This window comes from Castor canadensis, chromosome 1 (assembly GCF_047511655.1).
Source record: "Castor canadensis chromosome 1, mCasCan1.hap1v2, whole genome shotgun sequence".
Taxonomy (NCBI): domain Eukaryota; kingdom Metazoa; phylum Chordata; class Mammalia; order Rodentia; family Castoridae; genus Castor; species Castor canadensis.
The window spans coordinates 184,128,342-184,141,535 of NC_133386.1; the positions used below are offsets into that span (position 1 = coordinate 184,128,342).

The 13,194-nt window shown below is 36.1% G+C and overlaps 1 protein-coding gene across 1 annotated transcript; it reads left to right on the top strand.

The window, feature by feature from the left end:
• Positions 1 to 3,990: 3,990 nt before the first annotated feature.
• On the top strand, positions 3,991 to 4,917 carry LOC109703076 (olfactory receptor 4C12-like). Its single transcript, XM_020188284.2, has one exon. It carries the CDS (start codon positions 3,997 to 3,999, stop codon positions 4,915 to 4,917), a length of 921 nt encoding a protein of 306 aa, XP_020043873.2. The 5' UTR covers positions 3,991 to 3,996.
• The last annotated feature ends 8,277 nt before the right edge of the window (positions 4,918 to 13,194 follow it).

A 13,194-nucleotide genomic window follows, 5' to 3' on the forward strand; every position in this document is an offset into this window, starting at 1 on the left:
GACACTATTTGGGCAGACTCTTTGGATTTAAATATCAGTTCTGTCACCTACTCACTTGTGGTATTGGGTAAATTAATTAAACTTACGGTGTTTCAGTCTCTTCACCTACAAAATCAGAATAATCATATCAATCACAAAAGGCATCACATGTAATGTGTTTAGTACAGAATCTGGCATATAATATTGGATAGTTACTGTCAATGTTATTAGCATACAACTCTACACTTGATACATTTTAGATGTTTAAAGAACATTTGTTAAGAAAAAAGATAACTCTTTCAGATTTTGATTCCAGGCTGATGATTATCCCAGCCCTATAGATAAATTCTCTTATTGTTGTGGGAAATGGTGAGGGAAACAAAGTCATCAAGACCACTTTACAGGAAGCAGGAATTTTATTATGCTAGCAAACTCTGGGGAGATAATTTCTCAATCCCTTAGCCCTGATCAGGAGCTCGGTTATATACTCTCTGGGAGAGTTAGGTAAACAGGGGGTCTTTTGCACTATATGGGTCAGTTACAGGAAAACAAGCTGGTTACAGAATTTGCACCCCCCCATTCTCCTATAGAATGTGGTTACAGTTACAGGAAACATTGCAGGGCTAGCTGGGAGTGTGCAATATTGCAAAGGCAGCAAAAAGCTGCTTGCAGACTCAATGTGGGGAAACCAAGGTAAATTCCAGACAGGCAGTAAATCCCAGAAAAATGGTCAAGTTGGCTCCAACATTATCAAAAGTTTATTCCCCAGTAGAGGGACAGAAGGGGAATGAGATAAGTGTTTTGTTGACATTTTGGCAAAGACTTCTAAAATTAATTGCCCTTTCCTTGAGGAAATAGCACAGAACAGTTATCTCTCATATAAAAGTCATGCATATATACTGTAAGAATTGAAGGGATAGAGATGCTGGGGCTGTGAGGATTTCTGGGCAAATCTAATCTCAAAGGCAGTGTTTCTCTCATATGCATTTGGAACTAGACTTGGGATTCTCCTGAAATTTGGACAGAAAGCAACCCCACTCCTAAGGACCAAAATCTGTGGCTCTGCACTGAGTACTAATGCTGTAAGCCAACACTTGCAAGAACTGGTTTCAGGAGAGTTCTCATCCAGGGTGTGTTTCATCATGTGCTGTTTTGTCATTGGACTTGTATTTTTTTAGCTTTAAAAATGATTGCCTAGTTCCCAGGGTCCATGTCAAGGGTATTGGACCAAGTTGTATGTGAAAACTCTAATATTTCTATGAGTCCCGTGAAAAAGGAAATGTGCCAGTGCTGCTGAAAACACCTCACTCTCTTCAAAATCCAAATTCCATTTAAACACAAAGTCAATGTATCCATCATCTTGGATAGTGAATTATCAGATACGTTCAGGCCATAGTGAGAATTGCTAGACACGCAGGATGGGGTAATCTTCGGTAATTGTGAGAGCGTGATTTCCTTCTATTTAATTTTACTTTAGGCTTTCCTTTTCCAGAAATGCTATTTTTTGTTTTGTTTTGTTTCTAAGCAGTAAATTCACATGACTATTACTCTGATTGTACATATATCGCACTGAAGAAAATTCTGATAAAGTTTAAGTAATATTGAGTCTCCAATGAATCAACTGAAGACAAATATGTAGTTTATAGCCCTCAATAAGGATCTGTGCAAAAATGAACCCTTTTTCTTTACAAGTTTGCAGTTCAGCCTATGCCATTTGTCAGTAATTTTCTCTGACGTTAATCCTAATGGTCATGACCAGCAAATGAGTTTGATCAAAACTTTGGATACAAGTGAAACACTTATTTGGAACATTATACTACATATACTTACAGATAAATTATCCCCAGGTGATTCTGTGTTCATCTTTTTTCCTTTTTATTTTGTTTCCTTTATTTGTTTCACTGTTACTTTTTCTTCTCCTTCTTTCTCTCTTCTATTACTCTGTTCTTATCCATTCTCTCTGCTCATATTGCACATATACCCTTTCTTACACTCTTTTTAAATTTTTTTGTCTTTGAATTTTGGCCAGCACTATAGATACAAAAATGAATCTACTAAGTACATATTTGAATACTGAAGTAGGATTAATATTTACCCCAAGTTCCACATTTGTTACTGCCATATGCCAACACACAGAAAATGTATTTCCTCCAAATTTGGCTCCAACAAGTGAATTAATGAAATAAATAGACAATAACTCCCACAAATAAAGGTGCAAAATGAACAGTAATTAAGTTTTTCTGTTAAAGATGCTTTCATTTTCTTTCTTCCTCATTGAATCTGATGACCTTTATTATTCTATTATTTAAAAAAATCTTTTCCTATTTCTGCATTTTTATTAGTGCATGTTAATAGTAGAAAGGGGTTTCATTATAATATTTCCATATGTATTTATAATGTACTTGGATCTAATTCACTCCTATTACTGTTTGTTATCAGCCTTATTTTCTCCCTCCACTTTAAACAGTTTTTAGTGGGGTTCATTGTGCTATTTCATGTATATATATGTACATATATAATGTGCTTCACATATATATATATATATATATATATATATATATATATATATATATATATATATATATATATATATATTTATTTATTTATTTATTTATTACTTTGATCCTATTCACTCCCACAACATTCTTTCCCTTACTCCTCATCTCTTCTACTGGTTCCCCCAAATATTTTTTTTCCCTTTTTCTGTGTGGCACTGGGGATTGAACCCAGGGCTTCATGCATGCCAGCCAAATGTTGTACTACTTGAACCACACCCCTAGCCCCAATGACTTTTATTTTGGACATGTGTCCCCGTCATTCTTTCTCTCCTTACTTAGTCAGCTTACATTTCCAGATTATTTATTGCAGATGCTTACAGAAAAAAATTTAAAGTTTTCCTTGTTAATATTACCTTGAGAGCAGGAAAATCATATAGCCACAATAGTAGTAAGTTGAAAATGATTTTAACCTTCACAGCAATCCCAAGTATAATTTTCCTTAGATTAACAGATAAAACTGAACTATACAAATACTATATTGTTAATGATGGATAGATTCAAGACTACAAAATATGTCTCTGGATTTTGGGCCCGTTATCTCTCTGTGTTCTCTCTTTTGAGAAAAGATCTCCCTATGTAGTTCATGCCAGCCTGGAATTTGTTATGTAGTCCAGACTGACCTCAAATTCCTGATCCTCTGGCTTTCAACTCCCAAGTTGTGGGATTACGGTTGTGTGCTGCCACTTCTAGCCTGTTTTCTTACTGTTTAATGCACTTCTAATCCCCCTTCCTCTTTTATTTCTTTTACTTTCTTTCGCTGTAGCCTCTTATTCTTCTTTTCTTAGCTTTATAAATGTTTATGTTTTGACCAGCACTAGTAATGCAAAAGTAAATATGACTATAATTGTAGTAAGACAAGATTTTTGCCTTCAAGGACTCATAGTGATTAACACAGAGAGATGAGCATAAGACAATGTAGCAAATTCTGTAATGGACATTTAAGACTACCTTAGTATGGAAAGGTGTAACAGCACGATTTTAAGTACTTAGGAAGATGAGAAGTTTTCAGACAAAGTATAAAAAGGAATGGATGTCTCATAAAAGAATCTGTGTCCTTGAGTCTTTTTGTATAACTTAAATTTAGTCTATTATTTTCAAAACATTTGGTATAAGTTTATTTTTTGGTAAGTATGCCCACCTATTTTCAGATTAAATATATATATCTTATGTATCTTTAAATACTGCATATATGGCTACATCATGTGTTGCCTCTTGAAAGTCGATGCCTACGGTCATTCTTTTCTAATTTAAAAATGACATTATTTTACTGTAGAAAATTGAAAACTAAGCACAAAGAATAAAATAAGCACACCTTCACTGTTACATTGTTAAAGAAATAAAAGTTGTTTTTCTTGTTTTTCTTTTTGATTCTTATAAAGTGAATGTATCAAAATTAAGGATGAGTATGACTTTTCTTTTCAGGATGGTCAGCTGTCATGTGAAGTTAATTGATGGCAAAATGAATAATGTCACTGAGTTCATCCTTCTGGGTTTGACTGGAAATATGGAGCTCCAGAAACTTTCATTTGTTGTGTTTTTAATTGTCTACTTGGTTACTTTGGCAGGCAACCTTCTCATCATGATTACCATCAGCACCAGCAGGGCCCTAGGATCCCCCATGTACTTCTTCCTGTTTTACTTATCGCTTATAGATATCTGCTGTTCTTCATCCATGACTCCTAAAATGCTAGCTGATTCTCTTTCTGTGAGAAAAGCTATCTCCTTTAGTAAATGCATGACACAAGTCTTTGCTGAACATCTTTTTGGTGCTGCTGAGATTATCCTTCTCACAGTGATGGCTTATGACCGCTATGTGGCCATTTGTAAACCCCTGAAATACACCATCATCATAAACCAACAGGTGTGTAGCCTCCTTGTGGGAGTGGCCTGGGCTGGAGGTTTTATCCATGCAACCATTCAGATCCTTTTCACAGTCTGGCTGCCCTTCTGTGGCCCCAATGTCATAGACCACTTTATGTGTGACTTGAACCCTTTGGTGAAACTTGTTTGCATGGACACCCACACCCTGGGTCTCTTTGTTGCTGCCAACAGTGGATTAATCTGTCTGTTAAACTTTCTCCTCTTGATGGTGTCTTATATGGTCATCCTTGACACTCTGAAATCTCACAGCTTGGATGGGAAGTGTAAAGCTCTGTCTACCTGTGTTTCTCATGTCACTGTGGTCCTCTTATTCTTTGTGCCCTGCATATTTGTGTATCTGCACCCAGTAACCACCTCTTCCATTGATAAAGCTGTGGCTGTGTTTTATACCATGATAACACCTATGTTAAATCCTCTAATCTACACCCTCAGAAATGTAGAGGTGAAAAACACCTCTATGAAAAAACTCTGGGTCAAAACTACTTCAAAGGAGAAATAATTGCAAAACATGAAATTACTTAATTCTTCAAATGCTAAAGAGAAAAGTCTATTATTTCTAAGATTTTATTCCATGTGAACAGTATATGTCAGAGAATGTTGTTGCTTGCATATTAAGCCCTTTAAGGAAAGGGTTGGGCATTAACTTGTTTATCATTATAAAAAATACCTCATTCAGTTTTATTTACTGCCCATTTGGCTGTCAGAATCCTTAGGGGTCTTGGTGAAGGACATAGCTCTAAAAAAATCTATGCAGCAGGACTGTTGTTGGACAGATATATCTACATTTTAAGTAAATTATTTAAATGTGTCTAAGAAAGTGGTCTATGCACATATTTCAAGCAATAATGGTGTAGGTTTTCATTGTATTTTGCCTATTAATGGATCATTGACTTTTTCATAGCAAAAACTATGAGAATCATGAACTCTCAATGCTTCAAAAATCATACAGTGCAAGAACACTACCTTTGCAATCGCAAAATAAAAGTGAATTATTTTGGGAAAATAGAAATGATTCTGCCTGGAAGCGAAGGGGGTGGGTAGGAGAGGGAGTGGGTGGGAGTAGGGGGGAGCAATGACCCAAACATGTGAATAAATGAATATAAATTAAAAAAGACATGATATGAATATTTTTGTTCATCTTATCTTTCTGTTCTTTTTTTTTTCTTCAGTACTGGGGCTTGAACTCAGGGCCTATACCTGGACCCACTCCATGATATCTTTTTTTATGTGTGTATTGGTTTTTTAGATAGTGTCTCAAGGACTGCTTGCCCATGCTGGCTTTGAACTGCTATCTTCCTGATCTCTGCTGCCTGAGTAGCTAGGATTATAGACATGAGCCACTGGTGCTGTGCTCTTTCTGTTCTTTTTTGTTTTATGGCAGTTCTGGGATTTGAACTCAGGGTTTTCTACTTTCTAGGCAGGCATTGACCATTTGTGACTCTAACCTTTTTGGCATTAGTTATTTTTCAGATAGGGTCTCACATTTTTGCCTGGAGCTGACCTTGTGAATTTGTGTGAACTTTGCCAAACCACACTTGTTTGAGTTAAAGAGTAATGATTGATATTTTCAGGATCAAATACATAATCCATGTAAAATTTTATTACCACTAAAAGCTCAATAGCTCTTAGCTATTACAAACATTCCTGATTACTGGAGTCTTGGTAACTATAATAGAATCATCCTTTTTAAATTAAGAAAGGATGTTCTTTCTGTGATGAATAATACTCTGAGCTGACTGGTATTACAGGAATTTGAGAGGCTGTAGTACATTTTAATGTATTTGGCAGTTTCTGAACTGCTCTCTCCTAGTTTCCTGACCTCCCTTGGCCCTATGTCCCTACCGGTGTGGTTGAACCATCAGCAGGTATGATTTTCTCCGGACAAGTCTTGCTTGAAGGATCAAAGTATGACTCTGTGTGAATCTGGGTCAACACAGCAGGCTTCCACAATATGCACAGACATGAATTAAAAGGGAGACATTTGTCTAAAGGAGGTTGTATTGTCCAGAGATAAGAGCAGATTTTGAAGGCGCAGTTCTTTTCTTTTCTGTCTTTTTTTGGGGGGAGGGGGTCATACTAGAGTTTGAACATAGGTTTTGCACTTGCTAGACAGTCATATTTCTTGTTTTTGAATGTAAGTCGAGAAAATGGTTTAACCTGTTCCACTGATGCAGAACTAAGCCTCAAAAACCAAATACCAGCACACAGACTCGCTCAGATGCTCCTGCTTGGTAGAACCAAAGTCTTTACCCAGTGTTGGGGGCAGAAAGAGATGTAATTCTTAGGATTTTAGTAAAATATACTCATACATTGGAAACTAACAAGATGTTCAGGATATATTTAAGAGGATTTTGGGCAGCCACACACTCCTGATTTTCACTATAGCTGGGGATGGGGTTTCATAAAAGGGTTATATTTATCCCATCACCATTTTTTTATATAAGTTAAGGATATCCATGTTTCTGACCTACATAGAAATAAAGGACCCTGTGGAAGCTGGAGAGTTGCAAAATTATTGATGCCAGCGACAGTTCTTCAGATATTTATATATTTCCTACTAAATATCTGGTTTCTTAGTAATTGTGGTTGGTTCTGAAGTTAAGACAGGTTTCAGGTCTTATATGAAAGTATTTGATTAATCTTGATTTGTTTTTTAAATTATGGTGCAATATCATTCTTTTGCATGTGGATATCTGCTTTCATAGCACTATTTATTGAAGAGGGTAGCTTTCCCTTATTTTTATTCTGTGTTCCACTGCTGAAGATTAATTGATGATGTAAATGTGGGCTTATTTCTAGGCTTTATGATTCTGTTCCATTTGTCTAGGTGCCAGTGCAACATTATTTTTAATATTATAGCTTTATGATATAATTTTTAGTTCAGAAGTGTGATGTCTCTAACTTTGTTTTTCTTCCTAAGGTAATTTTACTAGTGTTGACATCATGACCACACAGCCACTGATATGACTTTAAATAACTTAAAAATTATTCAGTTTTCTCAGCTTCTATGTGAATTTTTGAAGTTATTTTTTAATTTCTGTGTAAAATGACATGGGGAATTTGATAGTGATTGTGTTAAATCTTCATATCACATTGAGTAGTATTCACATTTTATTTATTTGTATATTTATTTATGGTACTGGGGTTTGAACTCAGGGCCTATACCTTGAGTCAGTCCACCACTGCCCTTTTTGTAAAGGGTATTTTCCAGATAGGGTCTCACAAACTATTTGCCTGGGCTGGCTTAGAACCATGATCCTCCTGACCTCTGTTTCTGGAGTTGCTAGGATTATAGGCATGAGCCACCAGAATTATTCTTTCAATCCATATACGTGGGATATCATTTCATTTGTTGGCATATATTCACACTACCCTGAAGACACCTTATATTTTCTGATATCGTAAGAAAAGCAGAGTCCTTCATGGTTATTCCCGTCATTTAAAAAAGTCAGGGAGAGGGTTACGGGAGAATGAGGGAGAGGGTGAATTCAACTATGATAATATTGTAAGATTTTGTAAATGTCACAATATACCCCCAGCACAACAATAAAAAAATTAAAACGTCAAAGTGTATGTTGGATATTACTGTGTATCAAGCATGATGTAAATAGTTTGTACACATTATACATACAAAATATTGCACTACATATTATTCTCTTCATTTCCTAGAAAACTGAGGCTTATATATATTTGAAATAACTTTCTCAATTTTTTTTCATTTTTCTTTTATTATTCATATGTGCATACAAGGCTTGGTTCATTTCTCCCCCCTGCCCCCACGCCCTCCCTTACCACCCACTCCACCCCCTCCCTCTCCCCCAACTCAATACCCAGCAGAAACTATTTTGCCCTTATTTCTAATTTTGTTGTAGAGAGAGTATAAGCAATAGTAGGAAGGAACAAGGGTTTTTGCTGGTTGAGATAAGGATAGCTATACAGGGCATTGACTCACATTGATTTCCTGTGCGTGTGTGTTACCTTCTAGGTTAATTCTTTTTGATCTAACCTTTTCTCTAGTACCTGTTCCCCTTTTCCTATTGGCCTCAGTTGCTTTAAGGTATCTGCTTTAGTTTCTCTGTGTTAAGGGCAACAAATGGTAGCTAGTTTTTTAGGTGTCTTACCTATCCTCACCCCTCCCTTGTGTGCTCTCGCTTTTATCATGTGCTCATAGTCCAATCCCCTTGTTGTGTTTGCCCTTGATCTAATGTCCACATATGAGGGAGAACATACGATTTTTGGTTTTTTGAGCCAGGCTAACCTCACTCAGAATGATGTTCTCCAATTCCATCCATTTACCAGCGAGTGATAACATTTCATTCTTCTTCATGGCTGCATAAAATTCCATTGTGTATAGATACCACATTTTCTTAATCCATTCATCAGTGCTGGGGCATCTTGGCTGTTTCTATAACTTGGCTATTGTGAATAGTGCTGCAATAAACATGGATGTGCAGGTGCCTCTGGAGTAACAGTCTTTTGGGTATATGCCCAAGAGTGGTATTGCTGGATCAAATGGTAGATCGATGTCCAGCTTTTTAAGTAGCCTTCAAATATTTTTCCAGAGTGGTTGTACTAGTCTACATTCCCACCAACCATGTAAGAGGGTTCCTTTTTCCCCGCATCCTCGCCAATACCTGTTGTTGGTGGTGTTGCTGATGATGGCTATTCTAACAGGGGTGAGGTGGAATGTTAGCGTGGTTTTAATTTGCATTTCCTTTATTGCTAGAGATGGTGAGCATTTTTTCATGTGTTTTCTGGCCATTTGAATTTCTTCTTTTGAGAAAGTTCTATTTAGTTCACGTGCCCATTTCTTTATTGGTTCATTAGTTTTGGGAGAATTTAGTTTTTTAAGTTCCCTGTATATTCTGGTTATCAGTCCTTTGTCTGATGTATAATTGGCAAATATTTTCTCCCACTCTGTGGGTGTTCTCTTCAGTTTAGAGACCATTTCTTTCGATGAACAGAAGCTTTTTAGTTTTATGAGGTCCCATTTATCTATGCTATCTCTTAGTTGCTGTGCTGCTGGGGTTTCATTGAGAAAGTTCTTACCTATACCTACTAACTCCAGAGTATTTCCTACTCTTTCTTGTATCAACTTAAGAGTTTGGGGTCTGATATTAAGATCCTTGATCCATTTTGAGTTAATCTTGGTATAGGGTGATATACATGGATCTAGTTTCAGTTTTTTGCAGACTGCTAACCAGTTTTCCCAGCAGTTTTTGTTGAAGAGGCTGCTATTTCTCCATCATATATTTTTAGCTCCTTTGTCAAAGATAAGTTGCTTATAGTTGTGTGGCTTCATATCTGGATCCTCTATTCTGTTCCACTGGTCTTCATGTCTGTTTTTGTGCCAGTACCATGCTGTTTTTCTTGTTATTGCTTTGTAATATAGTTTGAAGTCAGGTATTGTGATACCTCCTGCATTGTTCTTTTGACTGAGTATTGCCTTGGCTATTCGTGGCCTCTTGTGTTTCCATATAAATTTAGCAGTAGATTTTTCAATCTCTTTAATGAATGTCATTGGAATTTTGGTGGGAATTGCATTAAACATGTAGATTACTTTGGGGAGTATTGACATTTTTACTATGTTGATTCTACTAATCCATGAGCATGGGAGATCTCTCCACTTTCTATAGTCTTCCTCAATCTCTTTCTTCAGAAGTGTATAGTTTTCCTTGTAGAGGTCTTTCACATTTTTTGTTAGGTTTACACCTAGGTGTTTGATTTTTTTTGAGGCTATTGTAAATGGAATTGTTTTCATACATTCTTTTTCCGTTTGCTCATTGTTAGTGTATAGAAATGCTAATGATTTTTCTATGTTGATTTTATATCCTGCTACCTTGCTATAGCTATTGATGATGTCTAGAAGCTTCTGGGTAGAGTTTTTTGAGTCTTTACGGTATAGGATCATGTCATCTGCAAATAGGGATATTTTGACAGTTTCTTTACCTATTTGTATTCCTTTTATTCCTTCTTCTTGCCTAATTGCTCTGGCTAGGAATTCCAGTACTATGTTGAATAGGAGTGGAGATAGTGGGCATCCTTGTCTGGTTCCTGATTTTAGAGGGAATGGTTTTAATTTTTCTCCATTAAGTATAATGCTGGCTGTAGGTTTGTCATATATAGCTTTTATAATGTTGAGGAACTTTCCTTCTATTCCTAGTTTTCTTAGAGCTTTTATCATGAAATGATGTTGGATCTTATCAAAGGCTTTTTCTGCATCTATTGAGATGATCAAGTGGTTTTTGTCTTTGCTTCTGTTAATGTGGTTTATTACGTTTATTGATTTTCGTATGTTGAACCACCCCTGCATCCCTGGGATAAAGCCTACCTGGTCGTGGTGAATAATCTTTTTGATGTGTTGCTGAATTCGGTTTGCCTTTATTTTGTTGAGGATTTTTGCATCAATGTTCATTAAGGAGATTGGCCTATAGTTCTCCTTTTTGGAGGTGTCTTTGCCTGGTTTTGGGATAAGTGTAATACTGGCTTCATAAAATGTGTTTGGCAGTTTTCCTTCCCTTTCTATTTCGTGGAACAATTTAAGGAGGGTTGGTATCAGTTCTTCTTTAAAGGTCTGATAGAATTCAGCAGAGAATCCATCAGGTCCTGGACTTTTCATTTTGTGTTATAGGTCTATTCAGGTGATTAATTTCCTCTTGGTTCATTTTTGGATGATCATATGTATCTAGAAATCTGTCCATTTCTTTTAGATTTTCAAATTTATTTGAATATAGGTTCTCTTCTCAAAGTAGTCTCTGATGATTTCCTGCACTTCCATACTGTTTGTTGTTATCTCCCCTTTTGCATTCCTAATTCTACTAATTTGGGTTTTTTCCCTCTTCATTTTAGTCAGGTTTGCCAGGGGTCTATCGATCTTTTTTATTTTTTCAAAGAACCAACTTTTTGTTTCATTAATTCTTTGTATGTTTTTTTTGGTTTCTATTTCGTTGATTTCAGCTCTTATTTTTCTTATTTCTCTCCTTCTATTTGTTTTGGGATTTTCTTGTTCTTGTTTTTCTAGGAGTTTGAGATGTATCATTAGGTCATTGATTTGAGCTCTTTCAATCTTTTTAAAATATGCACTCATGGCTATAAACTTTTCTCTCAAGACTGCCTTAGCTGTGTCCCATAGGTTCCAGTAGGTTGTGTTTTCATTTTCATTGACTTCCAGGAACTTTTTAATTTCCTTTTTTATTTCGTTGATGATCCATTCTTCATTAAGTAATGAGTTATTTAGTTTCCAGCTGTTTGCATGTTTTTTGTCTTTACTTTTGTTGTTGAGTTCTACTTTTACTGCATTGTGGTCAGATAGTATGCACGGTATTATTTCTATTTTCTTATATTTGCTGAGGCTTGCTTTGTGCCCTAGGATATGATCTAATTTGGAGAAGGTTCCATGGGCTGCTGAGAAGAATGTATATTGTGTAGAGGTTGGATGAAATGTTCTGTAGACATCTACTAGGTCCACTTGATCTATTGCATATTTTAGATCTTGGATTTCTTTATTGAGTTTTTGTTTGGATGACCTATCTATTGATGATAATGGAGTGTTAAAGTCTCCCACAACCACTGGGTTGGCATTTATATATTCTTTTAGGTCTTTCAGGGTATGATTGATGAAATTGGGTGCGTTGACATTGAGTGCGTACAGACTGATGATTATTATTTCCTTTTGGTCTATTTCCCCTTTTATTAGTATGGAATGTCCTTCTTTATCTCGTTTGATCAATGTAGGTTTGAAGTCTACTTTGTCAGAGATAAGTATTGCTACTCCTGCTTGTTTTCGGGGGCCATTGGCTTGGTAAATCTTCTTCCAGCCTTTCATCCTAAGCATATGCTTATTTCTGTCAGTGAGGTGAGTCTCCTGTAAGCAACAAATTGTTGGATCTTCTTTTTTAATCCATTTTGTCAAATGGTGTCTTTTGATGGGTGAATTAAGTCCATTAATATTAAGTGTTAGTACTGATGGGTATGTGGTGATTCCTGCCATTTAGTTGTCTTAGTTGTTTGAAGGTTTGATTGTGTGTACCTAACTTGATGTTACTCTCTACTGTCTTGCTTTTTCTTATCCTGTTGTTTGGTGTTGCCTGCCTTTTCATGGTTAAGTTGGGTGTCACTTTCTGTGTGCAGGATCCCTTGCAGAATCTTTTGTAATGGTGGCTTTGTGGTCACATATTGTTTTAGTTTCTGCTTATCATGGAAGACTTTTATTGCTCCATCTATTTTGAATGATAGCTTTGCTGGGTAGAGTATCCTGGGGTTGAAGTTATTTTCATTCAGTGCCCGGAAGATCTCACCCCATGCTCTTCTTGCTTTTAATATTTCTGTTGAGAAGTCTGCTGTGATTTTGATGGGTTTACCTTTGTATGTTACTTGTTTTTTCTCTCTTACAGCCTTCAATATTCTTTCCTTAGTTTCTGAACTTGTTGTTTTAATGATGATATGTCGTGGAGTAGTTCTATTTTGATCTCGTCTGTTTAGTGTCCTGGAGGCCTCTTGCATCTGTATGGGAATATCTTTCTCTAGATTTGGGAAATTTTCCCTTATCATTTTGTTGAATATATTACACATTCCCTTCACTTGCACCTCTTCTCCTTCTTTGATGCCCATGATTCTCAAGTTTGGTCTTTTGATGGATTCAGTGAGTTCTTGCATTTTCTTTTCACAGGTCTTGAGTTGTTTAATTAATATTTCTTTGGTTTTTCATTTAATTACCATTTCATCTTCAAGTTCTGAGATTCTGTCTTCTGTTTGTTCTATTCTGCTGGATTGGCCT